Here is an 18,717-nt window from a genome sequence, read left to right as displayed (position 1 = left end):
TTGTAGAGCTGTGAGATCAGGGCCCATCAACCAGAGCTACAACCACTTTCTGTTTTTCGACAGCAGTCTCCACAATTGACTCAAACCAAAAGTTCCCCACAGGAGCTTTCATACAAATATCAATCATTAATTTACTAGACTCTTTTCCTCTGTCGCCCCCCAGTGGTGGAATGAACTTCCAAACTCTATTTGATATGCAGAGTCCCTCTGCCTCTTTAAGAAAAAGCTAAAGACCCAGCTCTTTCATGAACACCTACTAACTTAATGATGATGGTCTCCATATTATTGATGATGATGATGATGATGGTAATGACGATGGTTTTTGTTTGATAACGACGACTTCTAAGATGGTTTCTATACTGATTAGAACTCTCAAGAACTGCCCTCAATGTTGTGCTTTGCCTCTGGTCACTTCCTGCCAGCACCTGTGTGTCCAATCAGACTCAAAGCTGATCGTTTGCTCTTACTGACATTGTTCCCTTTTTTCTAGATCCTTGTTTGTGTTGTTCTTACTCTCTGATGTACGTCGCTTTGGATAAAAGCATGATTACTAGCCTGTACAAAGAATTGTACAGGCTAGTAACCGTGGTAGCAAAAGTGACAACGTTTAATCTTTTAGTCGACTGATTGCGCATATCGCAATGATGAATCATAACGATAAGACACAATTTAATTCATCTCAAAAAATATGAGCAAATAGAGCAACCATCTGCCTGGACAAGCATTGAACTTCTCATCTTACTTATGGTCCACCAGTGGACCTAGTGACCCCTCAGACTGAGTGCAGGGTGGAGAAACCAGCAGCCTATTTTGTGCTATAAATAGCCCTCATCGATCCTCCTCCTCCTGCCATCCAGCCCGATAAAGTTAGACGGGGGAGGGTTTAATTGAAGGCAAATAAATGCTGCTGTGCTGCGGGGACCAGAAGGAGACGGCTGTATTATTTCTTGAAATGCTCGGTGCTACTGTTGCATTACTTATGGAGGGTGATGGCTTGTCCTTTTCTGTTTTGTCACAAGAATATTCAAGAAGTTAAAGAAACTAGAGCACCTAATGCCTTTAGAGGTTCTGTCTAAATGTCTGCACCATTTACTGTATGTAACCCTTTTATACCCACCAAAGGGTCGTAACAATAGATCAATGATAAAGCACTCACAGATCGTAGGGATTAGGTGACCGTGCTGAAGTAAACATGGGGGCTTCTGGGAACTCGCTGCATGTCTGACTGAGCAAGCTACAGGAGGACTAAAAGGCCAGCCAATTAGATTACAGGACAAACTGAAGACGAACGAGCGGGCGTGACGCTCAGAGGACAAAAATGTCACTTCAATGCGATTATCTCAGCTGTGCACACACATAAACACACCTTCAACCCCTTTCACTGAGTGTCATGATTACAGCGCGGGTGTCATGTTCCAGAGTTACATTAATTCAATTAGACCTCCTCCTTGTACTGTGAATCTTTTTCCAACTGACAGGATGAATTACTTCCAAGAATGTGTGCTGTGTGTTTGCACATGGGTATGAGAGCGCTCTCTCTTAGAGATCTTTCCCTCCTTGTGATGAATGTTTGTGCTCACCAACAGTCCCATGATGGTTATGAGTTGGAACGGCTGCAACTGAGGCTTTATTATGAAGATCCGTTAATGTGGAAGCAAATGAATTCTGCTGAAAAATTGATTCAGCTGGACACAGTGGGATTAGATTTGATACCATTGGCATTGATTGACCCAAGTTAACCCAGGTTCTTAACCACTGGGAGGCCCATAGACCCCCCCCAGTGAATGACTTTAATCATGTACATAGATGAGAGGTAGGAATCACAGAGTAGCTCACAATGCGTTATGAGATCAGTGGCCCATGTTAACCATGATATCACCGTACAGCGATTCTGAGATGATTTATATATATTGGAGGAACTCATAATATTTGATGAACTGAAGTTTATAAAATGACCTTAAAAAGGTAAAGTTCAAGATTAATGTATTTGTAACCTGCAATTTGGGGTCAATTTTATTCTGCTTTTATTTTGGCCAGTACACGCCCTGTCATGTTCCCCTTATGCATGTCATAACCTCCACCCTGAGGAGTCATGAATAATGCATTGAGACAAAATGCTGGAGAAATCTGTTAAGAGCTCTCTAAGTATCGATATCTGGATTGTCTCAGGATTGACGCAGCCCTAACATAGACTGTCTGAAAGTCCTGGACTAGGCCGCTACATTGAACCTCGTTGGTTTGTAGACTACCGATTTGGAGTCTTGAGTTGCTGACTTGACCTTGGTTCTTCAGAGCCAGAAATTACCATATTTGGGCGTAAGGTCAGAGCTAAGGGGAAAGCAAAAGCTAAGTGATCAGCTAGCATGGTGATCAAGGCGCATGTGTAATTCAATATGACTAATAGGGATTCTGATTGTGGCCAACAAAACAGAACAGGCTTCAGACAAAATGTACTTTTTTGATTCAATCACATCTTTGAATCAAACCCTCACATAAGATCTGAAACGCTGCCCTATCGGCTCCAATGCTGTTACTCTTTCAATGCAGTTTATTGACGTACATAAATAAATCCAATAATAATTTGTCTACAGTCTATCATTCACCAACCAATCGGGTCCTAAGAAGCCTTTATCCGTTTGGCTGCTTCAGTCTTTGGCGGTATAATCTCAACCTGGAAGGGGACAAAGAACTCCAGAAGAGCTTTGGTGTCTTTCAGATCCACACAATAATCTTGAGCGATCTTTTCCTGAGTCATGGTCTGTACAAAAAAATTTGTAAAAGCAGACACACCAGAGATTTAAGTGAACACTAATGATCAAGATATGTTTCAGCTTGCCGTGGTTATCACATCGTCACATCCTCATGAATGACCTGTTTTATGGTCTATTCTACTTTAAATGAGACTTTATTTGGTGAAACGAACATTATGCTATATTAAGAACACTTCTAAGTAGACAGCACACTGGGCTGTCCTGAAATACTTTTCATACATTTTCTGGTTGAGGATTCAGCACCTGTAGAAGTTACTGATGATGCGTTTTCTTTTCTTTACTTCCTGGATGTTATCCTGACATAATCATTAACGTGAATTAAACTCGGTGATAAAGTCTCAGTCTTGATTGATTAGCTGTGTTTGTGTTTGTGTTCTGTCAGGACTCAGCATCTCTGTGCTCCCAGAGGGGAGGAATCATGAAGCAGGGCTGGCTCCAGAAAGCCAACATCAACAGCAGCCTGTCTGTCTCCATGAGGGTGAGTCACTGCCAGACCTCCTGCCTCTTATTCATGCAACATAACAGCAACAAATGAGACAACAACAGAGAAACACAGCGCTCATAAGAGAGGACGGGGGACATGGCACCTCGTTACAGAAATCCACTGCAGCAGTCATTCAGAGAGAATTCACTGATATTTAATTCATGTCAGTAAAACAGTTTACAATTCAGCAATAGGACATGTGTGTAGGAGCTACATTTCTTGCAGCATTTCCCTTTTTTACAAGTTTTTTTAAAATGTGTTTGACATGAACCTTCATGGTTTGGTCTGTGATCTGCAGGTGTTCAAAAGGAGGTACTTCTACCTGTCTCAGCTCCCCGACGGCTCCTACATCCTCAACTCCTACAAGGATGAGAAGAACTGCAAGGACACCAAAGGATCCATCTACCTGGACTCGTGCATAGATGTTGTGCAGGTATACAGGGCTTAAAAAAATGTTAAAGAGTCATGGAAGCAAAAACCTAGGCTATATTTGTACATATAAATGTGGGTCTTAATGACCTTAACATACTTAAACTTTCATATTGAATGTTCAAGGTCAGAGTTAAGTTGTCAATTTTCAATACCTCCTAGATACTTCTCAACACTTTTTCCATTCTTTTCTTTACCACGTGTTTAAAAACGATACAATCTCCATTATTTCAATGAAGAATAATATCAAAAGATACCAAAGATTTGAAAAACTTACAGATCTTTAGTCATACTTTTAACCAAAAGCCACAGAGAACGAAAGAGAGACAGTGCTGTCTGAATTGCACAAATGCAAACTTTGCAATTATATTTGTGCAATTTAGACACTGTTCAGTTTGCCTGCATTTTAATGGTAATTAAAAACAAGAAATTGTCCAAATTTGGTTGCCTAGGAGTTATATTTTTGTTGCTATGGTATCGAAACAGGACAAACTGGATATGGATATGGATGGATATTGTTTGATTTTTGCTAGAATCTTTGAAAATCTGTTATTGTGAAAACCCTAGATCAGAGTAAATCAATGAAATGTGCTTTATTTATTCTACTGACTGTTCAAACAGTCTGAAAACAACAGGGAATAATTCCCTTTGGGGATTTACCCTTTTCAAGCAAGAAATAGCTGTTTATTTTATTTTATTTTATTTTTTACAAACCACGGGACTCCACTGATTAAAAAACGATTATGAGTCCCTACTGGTCTGGGGGCCCCAGCAGTTGCCTCCCTTGCCTGTTGACAAGCGGAGCCCCTGTTTCAGAGTACTTTTTAATCTTATTTAACTCGTTGGGATTAAACATATTTTTCAAGCCTGTCCTGTCCATGTCAGGCAGCAGCAGCAGTTTGACCAAACTTCAATCCTTCAATACACCTTGTTGTTTATTTAATTTAACTCTTTTGGTGGATCTTGCTCCATGCCCGCTGTAAACTTTTCCTCCCTGGCACAAGCCCTCGCCCTCGTGAACGTCTGCGTGTTTTTTCCGCGTCTTGCCACGCTCCAGAGACTTTGAGCCGTTTTGATTGGACGGATTTACTGCATTCCACTGACATGGGCAGCGAAGTCCGGTTCCAGCTGATTATGAGAGGCCACTGCCGGCTCGTGGATCGGGCTTGGTACCTCATTCAGATCTGCACTGAGCAGAGAGAGGCTGCCAGAAAGCTTTCAGTTTGATGAGCACATTGAGGAGATGAATGGGCAGAGCGCGGAGACTCATTCCAGTTAATGGGTTTAATGCTGAATCACATGGAGCACCGGGTGTTTGACAATCCGAAGCATGTTTTGCACCCAAAAACTGCTGCCTTTATGTTGCTTTTACCCCCTCTTCTTAGGACAAATAACAATCTTTAGAGTGTGTTGAAAAAGCTAAAAATGAAAGTAGAAAGTCCAAACTAAAGCAATCCTCTTATAACCAGGAAGTGATTAGCGTTTTGTTTTGGGAAGAAGAAACGGGGGAAATAAATCTAAGTGAACATAATGTAATGAACCTTCCTCCTATAGAGCCCAAAGATGCGACGTAATGGCTTCGAGCTGAAGATGCAAGACCGCTACAGCCACTTCCTGGCTGCAGACAGCGAAGCAGAGATGGAGGAGTGGGTGGTCACGCTGAAGCAGGCTCTGCAGAGCAGCGTCGAGACCGCCAGTCAGGACCGGAGGAACGGAGCCGAGACGCTGGAATGTTCCCTGGGTGAGCTGCGGAAAAAAAACTACCAAACTATTACATGCAGACAAATTCAGATCATCTTTCCCTGACGCTGTTATTTACAGCTTTACCAGGAGGGTGCACAGTCATGGTCCATTTAGCGATGATGATAATAATAATAAGAGCTCTGAACATTACTGCTGAGCCTGTTTTAGTGGAGGGGCCGGGGTTAAAGTAATCCCTTTCCTTAGCAGGGGAAAAAGTCCAAAACTCCACTTATTTTAAAACTGAGTGTTATGACATTTTAATGGCTTCCATATTCCAGTGATACATAAGAAAAGAGGTTTAACACTTCACCTCAAGTGGAGAGCAGGGAAGTGCACATAAGCTATAAAACCTCCAAAAAAGAGAATACTACCTACATGTGCAGGTAGAGGTAAATCAAAGCTCAGGATCCAAAGACGTTTTCAGCTGCTCCATCTGTTCCATTCACTCTTCTGTTTCCTCCCAAATAAAAAAAAACTGTGTGCTACTGTAGAGGGAATCTGAGGTGAATCGTTGCTTGTCCTGAGCTTTGGAAGAATGCCGAGCAGTTTTATGCACTTTGCATTTGTCTTGCCTGCCAGCATCTGTGGGTCCTCTTACTTTCCCCCTAATACAATAAAATACTCTCAGCAGAATGTTCTAGAGAAACTCATTCAGGCCAACAAGATGCTTATGAGTGAGAGTGAGACCATCCAGAGAGATGGAGGGGCGGTAAAAAGTTCACTCAGTCCATCTTACGTCACCAAGGGAGTCAGCAGGAATGGTGAATGGCCTCTTTCTAATTTATCCAGTAGACTGTGAGAGTATTAGTTTGGCCATTTGGGAAACGCAGCCAAGAGCCATTAAGGAAACATAAAGCGAGCAAGTAGCCTGATCTATCATGAGGTTAGCTCTCAGTGTGTCTGATATAGCCTTTATTCATGCAACGATCACTGCTCTGTTCACGCAGACGACGACACCACAAGCCAAGGTAAAGGGGAGAGCCTGCTGGAGAGCATGGGGAGGAGCTTACAACCGGAACTCATGAAGGTATGAAGGACTGGACGGCAGGTTCAAATTGCAGAAAAAAAGCAAGAGTGGGAAGACCAGCTTACCTCTGTTTGGTAGTGGAGTGGTCTCTGAAGCAGTTAAAGGCACACCTTCAAAAGCAGCCTTTACAGCCTGCAGAACAAAACTACTGGAGCAAGTCGAAAACCTTTTACCTGTTTGTCATTTAGACCCAAATGCAATTAAAGTCAGGGCCCATTTTTTATGTAGATACTTACAAAAATTGCAGGGATTTTTTTGTTTTTTTGTTCTGCCTGTCACTACATAGTTAGTGCATAAAGATAGTAATAAATGAAAATGAACACACCTTAGAAAACTACCTTTATGATCCTTTGTTTCGTTAAGCCTCCATGAGCCATGAGAGGATCTTTGTTGGACTCTCAGTGTTTGAGTTAGCTTTGAGTGTCAGAGAAAAGCAGTGTTCATTCCACAGAGGTTTTAATACGTCTATAAACCCTGAGCTACGCGCAGACAACAAAGCCCTCTGTGCTCTGTGCTGCTGGTTCACTGTCTGCCCTGGGCCCTTTAAGCACAGACTTTTTTTTTCCTCTGCGCCTAAAAAGATCATTTTGAGTTTGTCTGCAGGCCCGTCACAGTACTAACAAGGGGAGGGCGCTGGATAAGAGCTCTTACTGTGACCTGAGGGTTTGATTTATTTGTCTCCATTAGATGCCCTCCTCCCTCCTTTCTGTCTGCGTCTCCTTCTTTCTCCTTTTTCTTTCTTTCCTTGTTTGTGTTGTTTTACTGGCAGAGAAAACACTAAGGGGCTGTGTAGACCTAACATTGTTTGAGATACTTCTTCTCTTAAAGCTGCTGTGTGGAGTTTTGAGATGGTTATAAAACAGACTGAAATTAAATCTGATGCCTCTATATGACCCACAAAATGAAACAAGATCAGTAAAAAGAAAATTGAATATTTCAGCAGGATGAGATTCTTCATCAGAAATCACTTAAAGCATTTAGAGGACAAGACAGCCAACAGGACTCGAGCTTCTCACTCAGATGTAGACAGTCATGTCTCAGAGACACATTCACACAGGATAAACTTGATTTCTGCTGTATAAAATGTCTCACATTCTTCTTTTAAATGACCAATTTCCCACTGTGGTCTGTATACTGGCAATAGAAAGGACATCACAAATAGTCAAATAATGAGAAAAAAGACCTTGATATTAAGAAACAAAGCATCAATATCTCTTTTGATGCCACGGTAAATAAAAATAGAATTCCTAGCCATAACAAAAATCTCAGCCAAACTCCTACACTCTGTCTGAAGTGCACAAAGACGTTGGCAACGTTTAGACACCAAAATGTTGCCAACGTATTCAGGCAACTTAGACAGTGCTCTCTCTTTTATCTGAGGCAGCAAACATATAACTGAAGATCTGTAGCTTTAGTACTTTTCAATACGATCAATCATTTGGGTGATCTAATGAGATATGAGTCTGAAATGAAATGAAGAAATTAAGTCTTACATTCTGTGTGTGTGTGTGTGTGTGTGTGTGTGTGTGTGTGTGTGTGTGTGTGTGTGTGTGTGTGTAGTTTGCCAGGGAGACGGACCAGCTCAATAAGCTCAACAGGAATGAGGGCAGGCAGAAGCTTTTCTCTCTGGATCCTGAGACTCAGGTACAGACGACACTTCTTTAAATCATTGTTGCCTCATTATTTATTAATTCACTATCTGCTCTCATGATCTGATCTCTCCCCCGCTTCCCAACATGTCCCTCTCTTTTATCCTCTTCTATTTTATCCTCACTCATCCTCTCCATCGATTCAATCTTTTGTTTTATCCTCTCCTTGCCTCCTCCCTCCCTCCCTCCCTCCCTCCCCTCCTCCCCCCCCTCCTCCCCTCCCCTCCCCTGCTCTTCCTCATGTCCCACATTCAGCGTCTGGACTTCTCAGGCATCGAGCCGGACGTGAAGCCGTTTGAGGAGCGGTTTGGCCGCCGTATCGTCGTCAGCTGCCACGACTTGACCTTCAGTCTCCAGGGCTGCGTTAGTGAGAAGGGTGACAGCGTCCTCACAAATGTACGTCATCACTTTACTCCCATGTGCTTCCTGTATCTGTGTGGACTCTCACCTCTCTACCAATGACACTTCAGGATATCTAGCCCCAAAACACACATTAGTCCTTTTACAGCAGCATCAACAATCCTCACCCTCAGTACCCGCTGCCCCAGATAATACACCTTCATAATTCATGTTGACCTGTCTGAAAGCAAAGGGAAAGATCCAGGCCATTCAAGGAGAACACTTTCTTTAGATCAGGGATTTTTTCTGGATTTATGTGGCGTTCTGGATTGTTCTACCTGAAACATTGACACATGAGACTTTAATGGTCCTTGAGACAGATAGATAGATAGATAGAAACAATGAACAGCTGATTAAAAAAGTGTCTATTTGATTTTGTTCAGGGTGGTTATTGCAGAGGGAATGGAGGTTTTATTTTTCGTATTTTTCCAGGCCGTAGGGACTTTGAAGCGTCTGTAAGTGCAAGGAGTGCTGGAGGCTGGAGGCGGTGAGAGGGGGGGTCCTCTGTGGTCAGAGTGGCTTTCCTGATCCCAGAGAGGTTAAACAGTTCAGAGAGGCTTGGCCTGATTATCTTTGTGGGAGAGTTTTGTTTTTTTTCTTTGGTGGTGAGGGAGGATGAGATATAAAAAATGAGGTTGTTAGTTGGTATTTGGCTTTATCTCAACCTGCTGAATTTACATTGAAAGTAGAGACGGAGCCATCTTGACTGTTTGGGTTCATCGTTTACTGTGAACATACGAAAAAGTAACATAACAATCAGCCTTAAGCGTATAGCTAACGACATAGATGTGTCACGTGCGTTATAGTACGAGGACGTTTTCCATGTTTTTGTATGTTTCAGTCACAAAGACGACTGCTATGATGTGGCTGTATGGAGGGAGGCTTTCCCTTCGGTTATTATTTCTTGGACATTGTTATTTAATTATGAACATGATGATCAGTGGAATACATCATGACAGCAGCACAAATAAAGAGGTTACATCTAAAAATAAAAGACACAAAGAGGACAAAGGTGTACATTAACATCAGAAGATGATACAGAGAAGCCGTAATTTGGCAGAAAAGAATTCACTAAATCAGGGTTTTTCTGCTCATAATGTCCTGAGGGAAGACCCCCCCCAGACCCCACACTTATTGTATGCTCTCTGTGGTGCACGGTCAAAGTTGATGTATATTTAAGATGGTGACTCACAAAATTCACCTTCAAGTCTGAGGCTTGAAACGTCACTTAAAAAAATCCTTCAAACGGGAGCTTCTTGATGTGCAGATCTTGTTTTGCTTTTCCTTACCTATGCATGGTCATAGTTCACCTAATTACTGGAATCTTTAAAAAACATATGTAGCTAACAATGCAGGCGTTGTTACGCTTAAACATAAACTGTAGGTTTAAATATTTGTTTAAATTGTAATCTCCCCCCCCCCTCCTCCTCTGGGCTATGCACACTGTCCTGCTTTAAAGTCGTTAACCAATCACATGTCTGATATTTTGTTTTAATAGCTCACAGATTAGTTCATGATAGGAGCAGTTTGACCTTGATGTGACCTCCTCCTCCTGCATTAGATCAACTCTACAGTAGAAGAGTTGAATCATATCTGTGGTTTGAAAGCAGCACGCTTGCTCTCTTTTCCTCCTTACTGTTCCTTCAGTTACACTACAACAATGTTTGTTGGATGAAGTCTAACATGCGGGAACCGTCCATCCAGCAAGGGCAAAGTCATTAAGAAATGTGTGGGCAGCACTGAGTGAGAGCCAGAACTGCTATCTAACCAGAGATGAAGTAGTCTGTGTGGAGAGTCTGATTTACAGAAAGCAATTCCTTTTATACAATGATTAATCTTACATTTTAAAATTCAATTTACCTGCAACAAATGTTTCTTGACTTCAATTTTAATTGGCACAAATCGAATAGCATTGAGTTCCAAATGTCATTGAGTATGAATGTTATTGTGTGAGTACAGAAGTCTTAGAAAGACATGCATCCATACATTTTATTGACTGTGATAATAAGAAACTTCCAGTTGTTTTCTCCATATTTCCACTTATTTGTCTCATCTTCCCAGAGCTATAAAAGCACAAAACCCACAGAAATAAGATGGACTTACCTCAGCAGTGTGGGCAACAGCAGCATGGCATGTTGTGGTCTGACAGAAGCAACCAGCCCCAAATATTTTGATCTCTAGATTGCCAGAAGAAGAAAAAAAAATGCTATTTGCATGACGAGACAAAGCTTTGAGATAATGACAGAAAATAATCTGTTATTGCGGGAAAACCAGCGTTGTTACCCCAAGTTAATAAGAAAAATAAGTCAGCTTCTTGGGAAATCAAACTGAAATGATCTCTATGACAGGAACACTAGCATTATCTCAGAAAAAAAAAGTCCAGCTGTTGAGAAAACAAGAGGAAGTGACTCATGATCATGGGAAATGTTGGACGTGTAAAGTACGTCTCCATGTTTGCTAAAGGATCCGATATGTAAAGGGTGTTAATGTATAAATGCAGGTTTTTATTCACAGATTTGAGAGATTAAAAAAAAACGAGAAAAGCCATTTAAGAACACGTGATGTTGCCAGTTTAGGGTTACCATGGTGATTGTCATTACTCAATCAAAGATGCAATAAGCAGGTTAACACAGGGTCATACAATCCCCTCAAAGCTCCTGGAAAAACGCCGTACTAATTACATTCTTGATAAAAGGGATTAAGCTTTGAAAAACTTGTGTGAAATATGATATTCAGTTCATGAATCCAGTGATGTTATGAAGCCGGTTAGCTATCATCTCTTCTTCTCTGCTGACCCTCAGGTGGAACCCTTCTTCATCAGCCTGGCTCTCTTCGACGTTTCAAAGAGCTGCAAAATCTCAGCCGATTTCCACGTCGACCTGAACCCGGCCTGCGTCAGGGAGATGCTGACGGACACCTCGGGCCAGCACTCTCCTTCGTCGGACTCAGAAGGAGGAGGAGGAGGAGGAGGAGGAGGGGGAGGGGGAGGAGTCATGGTGAACGGAGACTCAGGGAAAGGGAACGGCCTGCCGGTTCTTCAGAGGGTGTCGGAGGCTCTGCTGCGATTCCCCACACAGGTACGGGCTGGTTTCAGAAAGCTGTTTGAGGGCAGGAAATGACTCAACCTGATTCAGGGATAGAAGGCGTGAAAGTCACAAGGAGGGTTTCTCTAAGTCAAACTTCACTTACAGATAGTTTAATGAAGGCTATCAGCTATCGGCTCTGATCTCCAGAATAAAAAGGGGCATCTCGTCTGTTATGATAGACAATCTGCAAGGGAAACACACATTTAGATACAATATATATCCATTGGTCATCAGAATCAGAATCAGAAATACTTTATTAATCCCAGAGGGAAATTCGACAGTTGCTCCAAAATATACAATATAGCAATACAAATATTAATAAAATAGAATAGGAATGTAAGTAAGATATCAATAATAGGTACAAGAAATATTTACACGAATAAGATATTTACATCTATCCTGCTCATTCTGTGATGGAGGACTTTGAACCACAGGGCTGTTCAAATTACAAATAATCTGAGAGTTGAATTTGTAGGACATTTGTTGGTAAAAGGGAAATGTAGGATTTCATGATTTACAGTGATGTAAAAGATTAAAGGAAATTGCTGATTAGACATAATATTCTTAAATGAAGCTTTAACGTTTTGATGTTCTATAATTAAGAGCAGACAGCTTCGTTGTAGTTCTGAGGTTTGGCTATTTCAGTTACAAAGAGACATGACATGAAAGCTGGTGCTATAGCAGCTAATTAGACACTTCTGTCTTCCGGGTTCTGCTGATGTGGCTTTGACTGATGTGAGACTGATACTTCATCTCTGATGAGCTGCTGGTGTCCACAGCTCTGAGGCCACATGAGGACTATAGGCTTGAGCTGTGGCCTTCTCTCTTCTTTGGTTTGATTTTGACAGACACTTTGTTGCTTCGTCCTCATGTGTGTGCCTTTGTTTCTTTTAGTTGGTTTTTAGCCTGTGCAGGTTCTTTACAATATAGAAATAGATAGAATATATGAAGGTGAACCTTTACAAAAAGATATAAAGAAACATAAAACATCTGCACACCAAGGAGCTCCCGTTTAAAAGATTTTTTAACAATTGACGTTTTGAGTCAACATCACACACTGTTGGCTCAAAACGTCACTTTTTAAGAAATCCTTAAAATGGGAGCTCCTTCATGTGCAGATGTTTTTTGTTTCTTTATACCTACTAATTTTGGGATCCAGCAGCACCCAATTAGGGCTTTGGTGTCTTTTTAGATCATCAAACCTGTACAAAAAGACATAGTACACTGAAAGGAACAATGTAAACATTTAGGAATTTTGACATCTGAGACTAACTATAAGCATCAATAAATTGGCTTCTTGTCCTTTTTTTCTCAGTCACTCAGCCTGGTAATCCCATGTAGTCTGCAGCTGGTCTGTGTGGGACAAGAGTTCAGTAACCAGAATATTCCCTGTTTCCATCTTTCACCAGAGGACTCTGTAGAAACAGCTCAATCATAATGTTGCTCAGAAAATACACGATGATGACGACGCTGTTTTTATCCCTTGAATCGAAGTGCACAAGTCTTTATTTTTATCTTAGAAAATTTAAGATAGTGAGCGTATCTCCAGGTACTGATTAGTCCAAATCTGACCTTTATGGGTTGCCAGGTTTATCATCGTACCTATAATAGTACAATCACTCAGGCTGCTTTACAATCTAGTCCAAAAACAGGAGAATGAATTAAAGAGGCAAATCAAAATGAGTATCAAAGCAGGAACCGATGCTCAGAGCACGATGGATAGAATATGAGAGTGATGATAAAACAGAGAAGACAATCAAATATGTAAAGCGTATCCACAACGGTTGTTGATCGGAGGGTTTGGGTTGTCCTTTGTATCCAAGGAAATATACAGCAGTGTGTCATCGGCGTGATTGTGGAAATGTGCTTGTTACCTTTGGCTCGGTCACACACACACACACACACACACACACACACACACTGCTCTTCACCTCTGACTGCTTGGCTCTTTCATGTGATTAGGTCACTCAACAGGACCGGTGCCTGTTGTTAATTAGCACCAGTTAGGATTTGAAACGTCTTCAGATTCTCGCTTTCCGATTCTGTGACGAGAGACGGGACTGGGTTACCGCGGCAACGGATTAAAAACAGAACGCTCCTGTGAGGAGTTCGTAGCTGGTTATCAAACAGACTGAAAATGATATTTATAACTCTTGATGAGCTTTAAAAAAGCAAATGAGACTTATCAGAGACAATATACAATATATATATATATATATATATACAATATATAAAGTAAATGATTTAAAGAGATTAAGATGAAAGGTTACATAAAAGAGGATGAGAAGTGATTTTACTTAATAAGATTGAGTAAGATCCCACAGCTGAGGAACGTAGAAACCTAAAAGCTGCCTCACTCTGCTGGATTCTGATTCTTGGAACAATAAGTAAACACGTCCTCCTGGAGGACCTGAAGGGTCTGAATGTCTCATGATGAACTAGACGAGCTGATAGGTATTAAGAAGAATATTAAAAGAGGTCAATCGGATCATAAGTTCTCAAGACAACAAAGTATTTCTAATATAGAGCAGCAAACCAGACTGTTGCACACAGTTCTTAAAGCTGCAGATGTAAAATAAACCAAACTCCTTATATCTAATTTAAAGACCTAATGTTACACTAATATCTCAAACATCTGTTAATGCAACACACACACACACACACACACACACACACACACACACACACACACACAGACGTCATACGGACACATTCATCCTGCAGCGCCGGCTCTACCTCTGTGATTAGTGTGCTGTTCTAGCTCTGCAGACCACAGTTTAATTTAGGTGCTTTGGGTGTGGTCCAAGGCCAGAGCCTCCACTTCTTCTTACATCAGCAGCTCTCAGGCCTCTGTTCCAGTCTGTTACATAATTCACTAATCCAATCCACTTGTTCAAATATACAAGGAATATTTCTCCCAGATACACACCAGCCAGTGAGGTTTACTTTGTAAGAAGGAGCGGTGACTCTGAGCGTTATACCAGGAAGCATAACAGCAGAAATGATGTCTGCAAGTGAAACCAGGAAGTTCTGTCTGCTGCTTCTCTACTATGTGTTTTATTTATATAGTCATCTTTCATGACTTATTCTGGATTTTTTTTCCTGTTTCCAATCAATATTACCGCCTACATTTTTTACTGCTGTTCCCAGAAACCTCCACAGACCTTCATTAGTATTATTACAACTTTGCCGAACGTCATTTCTGTCCCCTCAAGATTGTTTGTGCAAACTGACAGCACAAAGATTTAAGACAGCCCCTTCTCCCAAGAGCAAAAAATAGATATGAGCCCTGTGTGGTTTTCCTGTCGAGCTTCAGCGGACAGCAGCCACTTCCCCCTGCGCTCGCTCTGCAGAGCACTTATTAAGGCTAAAAAGACACATCAAGTTCAATCTGCCAGTATACATACAAACCTCTGATTCTGCCTACTAAATCATGTCAGAAATTTAAAGACATCTCTTTGGGGTTTGGGGAGTTTTTAATGTCTTATCAATATTGTCGTTGTTTGCACATTTATAAGTGAAAAACCTGAGAATGTCAACTCCTCCCACCTCACACCTCCACTTCAGAGACAAAGTACAGAGATGAAGCAAAGAGAAATGTGAATATGAATATGGCTCTAGTACAGTTTTTTTTATCTTGTCAATCTGAAGAATTTACAATAAGTCAAGAAAGAAAAGAAGGAGGAATAGGTAAATAAAAAGTTTAAGAAGTTAGCATACAAAAAGTTACAATCTGTCATTAAAGCTTTCCACATCTTTTTGTACAAATTAAATTTGCTTCTGAGTGTGTTTGTTGTTGTTTTTTTATGTCAAATGGTAAATGGACTTGAGCTTATAGAGCACTTTTCTACTGTATTATGGTGTAATTTGTCATTTTGTAAGACTTTTGGTTTGTGGTGTGCCGTGGAATTTTTCTTAATCTTAAAGTGTGCCATGCCTCAAAAAAGGTTGAAAACACTGTTCTAGACTTGTGACTACTCAAACAGTTTTACACTGCAGGTCACACCCACACATTCACACACTGATGGTAGAGGCTGCTGTGTAAAGTGACCATCAGTATTAACTCATCACATTCATACCGAGGAAGCTATTTACAATTTGGGTTTAAGTGTCTTGCCCAAGGACTCATTGGACATGTGGCTGCAGCAGATTGGAATTGAACCCCCGACCTTCTGGTTAAGAGACGGCCGACTCCAGCAACTGAGCCACAGCTCTGCCTGACTCAATGATTTATTGATAACGTTAGATATGTCAATTGTGAAAACAATCATTACTTTCATCCTTAATGAAGTCCCAGCTGAATTGATCTCTCTCTCTCTCTCTCTCTCTCTCTCTCTCTCTCTCTCTCTCTCTCTCTCTCTCTCTCTCCTGCAGGGTATCTTTTCAGTGACCAACCCCCACGCTGATATCTTCCTGGTAGCCCGTGTCGAGAAGGTGTTACAGAACGGCATCACTCACTGTGCCGAGCCGTACATCAAGACCTCCGACACCAACAAGGTCCACACCTTTTTTTACCTTTTCAAACCGAACCGGAGACAAGAGCAGACTTTATTTACCAGTCACACATATTGTGTGTTTTCTCCACCATATTGATTCTGTGTTTGTATTCTCCTGTGTCTCTCTCCGCAGACCGCCCAGAAGGTGCTCAAAGCTGCCAAGCAGACATGCCAACGCTTGGGCCAGTACAGGATGCCGTTTGCCTGGGCTGCCAAGTAAGACAGGAATACTCCAAGAGTTAAAATATGAAACAGAAATGATCTGTGGTTTGGATTCATTCATTTTGTAACAGCCTTGTAGGAATGCACTGATATGATATCATAATGCATTGGATTTTGTATCCTAAAAGTCAATAAGTCTATGATAAATATGTCAAATTTCCACTTTTTATTTAAGCTTAAATGGGTTTCCAAGGGTTGAAGAAGCAAAGGTTCACCATCTAACTTTACTTTTTTTGTTTTTTTTAAATCATGTTCATACCAACGAATTTCAAATTTAGCGTCGGCTTTTGCATCAAGCTTTCTATACATGCAGAATTTTGCAGCAAAAGCAATCAGGAGGAGGGGTGGGACAAAATTTGAATGTTTTTTTTTATTTTTTTTTATTCGTAAATTTTATTTCATTCAAACAAACAATAAAGTTAAGAAAAACAAACAAACATAAAATCTCAAATTTTGAATGAAAAGGAACAGAAATAAGACTAATCTTATAATATCTGCCCCTCTTTCACAAAGCATTAATTAAAATGAAACAAAACACTTAATTCAAAAACAATTAAAATTGTCTGGCATTGTATCTCATCTTAATAATTGCATCATATGGTATTGCAGTGTATCGTGTCATAACTGACCCTGTGATTCCACCTGTAATCCAAAGTATTTAAATTCCCTTTAAATTTTATTTATTTTATTTATTTTATTTACAGGGACATTGCATATTAATAAACATTTCGGTAAATATGTCAGAGTTAGCCAAAAGGCTAATTGTCATCTGTTGTACCTGGCCAGATTTTATAAAAGGCTCCCTAAAAATAAAAAAAAATCAAACATCGCTAAAAGCTACAAATAGAAATATCATGACAGTAATTAAGCAGACAGGTAAGCAGCCACAGGAGAAAATACATAAAACCATGCAGCATACACATAAAGCAGCATTTGGTTAATGTAAAAAAATGTATATCATGCAGGACAGACATGGAGCAGCATTACAATATAACATGTCAGCATCACATACACCAACATAGTTCTGCCCTGTCCTGCCAGCTCCCCCCATTCACAGTTTGATTCCTTTAACCTTGAATGTAGATGTGGATATGGTGTTTGCATGGGGCTGGAGCTGTAGCTATGTATGTTATTTGTATTTCCAGGCAAGTGTTCAAAGACGCTCAGGGCAGCCTCGACATGGACGGGAAGTTTTCTCCTCTCTACCGCCAGGATAGCAGCAAAATCTCCACTGATGACATCATCAAGCTGCTGGCTGACATCAGGAAGTGAGTCATCACCACCGTTCTGCTATAAAACCCAGCGCTTAGTTACTGAAGCACAAAACACTCATGTCCTTTTGCAGTTCATGAAATTTCACATGTACTGCAAAGGACTTTTGTGCTTATTCAGGATTTTCCTACCATCAAAAAATATATATCTATATTTAAAATGACACATGTTCCAGACTTGATTGCCCTTTGTTCTTATTTGAAATGTCTTTGTTCCTTGTCAGACCTGAGAAGAGTAAACTTCAGACCATCCCCGGACAACTGAACGTCACCATCGAATGTGTCCCCCCTGACTTCTCAAGTAAGCTGTGTTGTCATTTCTGAACACTCTCCTCGTCCCAACATTTGTCTTTCTGTGACAGTAAACATGAACACAAAGGATCTGTCATGATAAACACCTTTTTGGAGCCTGTTGTAGTTTAATGTAAGTCACACAGTGAGCCTCTGCTGAACATTTCTAGTCACTAGTATGAAAAACAAAAAGTAGGTTAACCTTGAATTTCTTAATTTTGATCACCTTTAAGTAACAGTAAAACTTTTAAAGACTCTATTGCTGTTTTCACATATGGACTTCTGACAATCTAGATCATTTCAGGAGGACTGCTTGTGAAATTCTCCCGACCTGGCTGTTCACATATGCACCTCACAGTGGATGACTATCCCCTTCTTCTTCTTTTTTTTTTTTGAAGATTAATTTTTTGGGCTTTTTGTGCCTTTAATGGATAGATAGGACAGTGGATAGAGTTGGAAATCAGAGCGAGATAGAGGGGAATGACATGCAGGAAAGGAGCCACAGGTGGGAAGTGAACCCGGGCCGCCCGCTTGAGACTACAGTCTCCATACATGGGGCACGCGCACTAACCACTGCGCCACCAGCGCCGCGACTATCCCCTTCTGACGGTGGGAGGGTGTAGGGGTCTCCTGAGGCGAGATGTGAGGTCAGAAAAATGAATGAACGAAGCAACAGAGTCCGATATACCACGCTATGATGAGAATAATTGCCTTTTAATCAATGCTATGTGTAGTTCAATGGAATCAAAAAAAAGAACAAAAAGAGCGAAAAAGATCATGCTGAAAACATAAAGCTGTTGTTTGATTATGGCCACAGAGATCGTAGCAGTCGCTCACCTTGTACCAGTC

General features: G+C 40.9%; 1 protein-coding gene across 4 annotated transcripts in view; it reads left to right on the top strand.

Moving 5' to 3' along the window:
- dock11 (dedicator of cytokinesis 11) overlaps window positions 1-18,717 on the top strand; it is an 87,979-nt gene that overhangs the window by 11,729 nt on the left and 57,533 nt on the right. For all 4 annotated transcript variants that reach the window (XM_065950226.1, XM_020645584.3, XM_020645582.3 and 1 more), the window contains exons 6-16: window positions 3,154-3,249; window positions 3,554-3,688; window positions 5,239-5,425; window positions 6,375-6,454; window positions 8,015-8,098; window positions 8,359-8,499; window positions 11,304-11,579; window positions 15,963-16,085; window positions 16,218-16,300; window positions 17,452-17,574; window positions 17,802-17,878. In XM_065950226.1, the coding sequence (XP_065806298.1) occupies window positions 3,154-3,249; window positions 3,554-3,688; window positions 5,239-5,425; window positions 6,375-6,454; window positions 8,015-8,098; window positions 8,359-8,499; window positions 11,304-11,579; window positions 15,963-16,085; window positions 16,218-16,300; window positions 17,452-17,574; window positions 17,802-17,878 (1,405 nt within the window). The remainder of the gene's footprint in view (window positions 1-3,153; window positions 3,250-3,553; window positions 3,689-5,238; window positions 5,426-6,374; window positions 6,455-8,014; window positions 8,099-8,358; window positions 8,500-11,303; window positions 11,580-15,962; window positions 16,086-16,217; window positions 16,301-17,451; window positions 17,575-17,801; window positions 17,879-18,717) is intronic.

This window comes from Labrus bergylta, chromosome 22 (genome assembly GCF_963930695.1).
Source record: "Labrus bergylta chromosome 22, fLabBer1.1, whole genome shotgun sequence".
NCBI classification, from domain to species: Eukaryota; Metazoa; Chordata; class Actinopteri; order Labriformes; family Labridae; genus Labrus; species Labrus bergylta.
The sequence above is the reverse complement of the archived record's forward strand: the minus strand, read 5'-3'. Positions and strand labels throughout refer to the sequence as shown.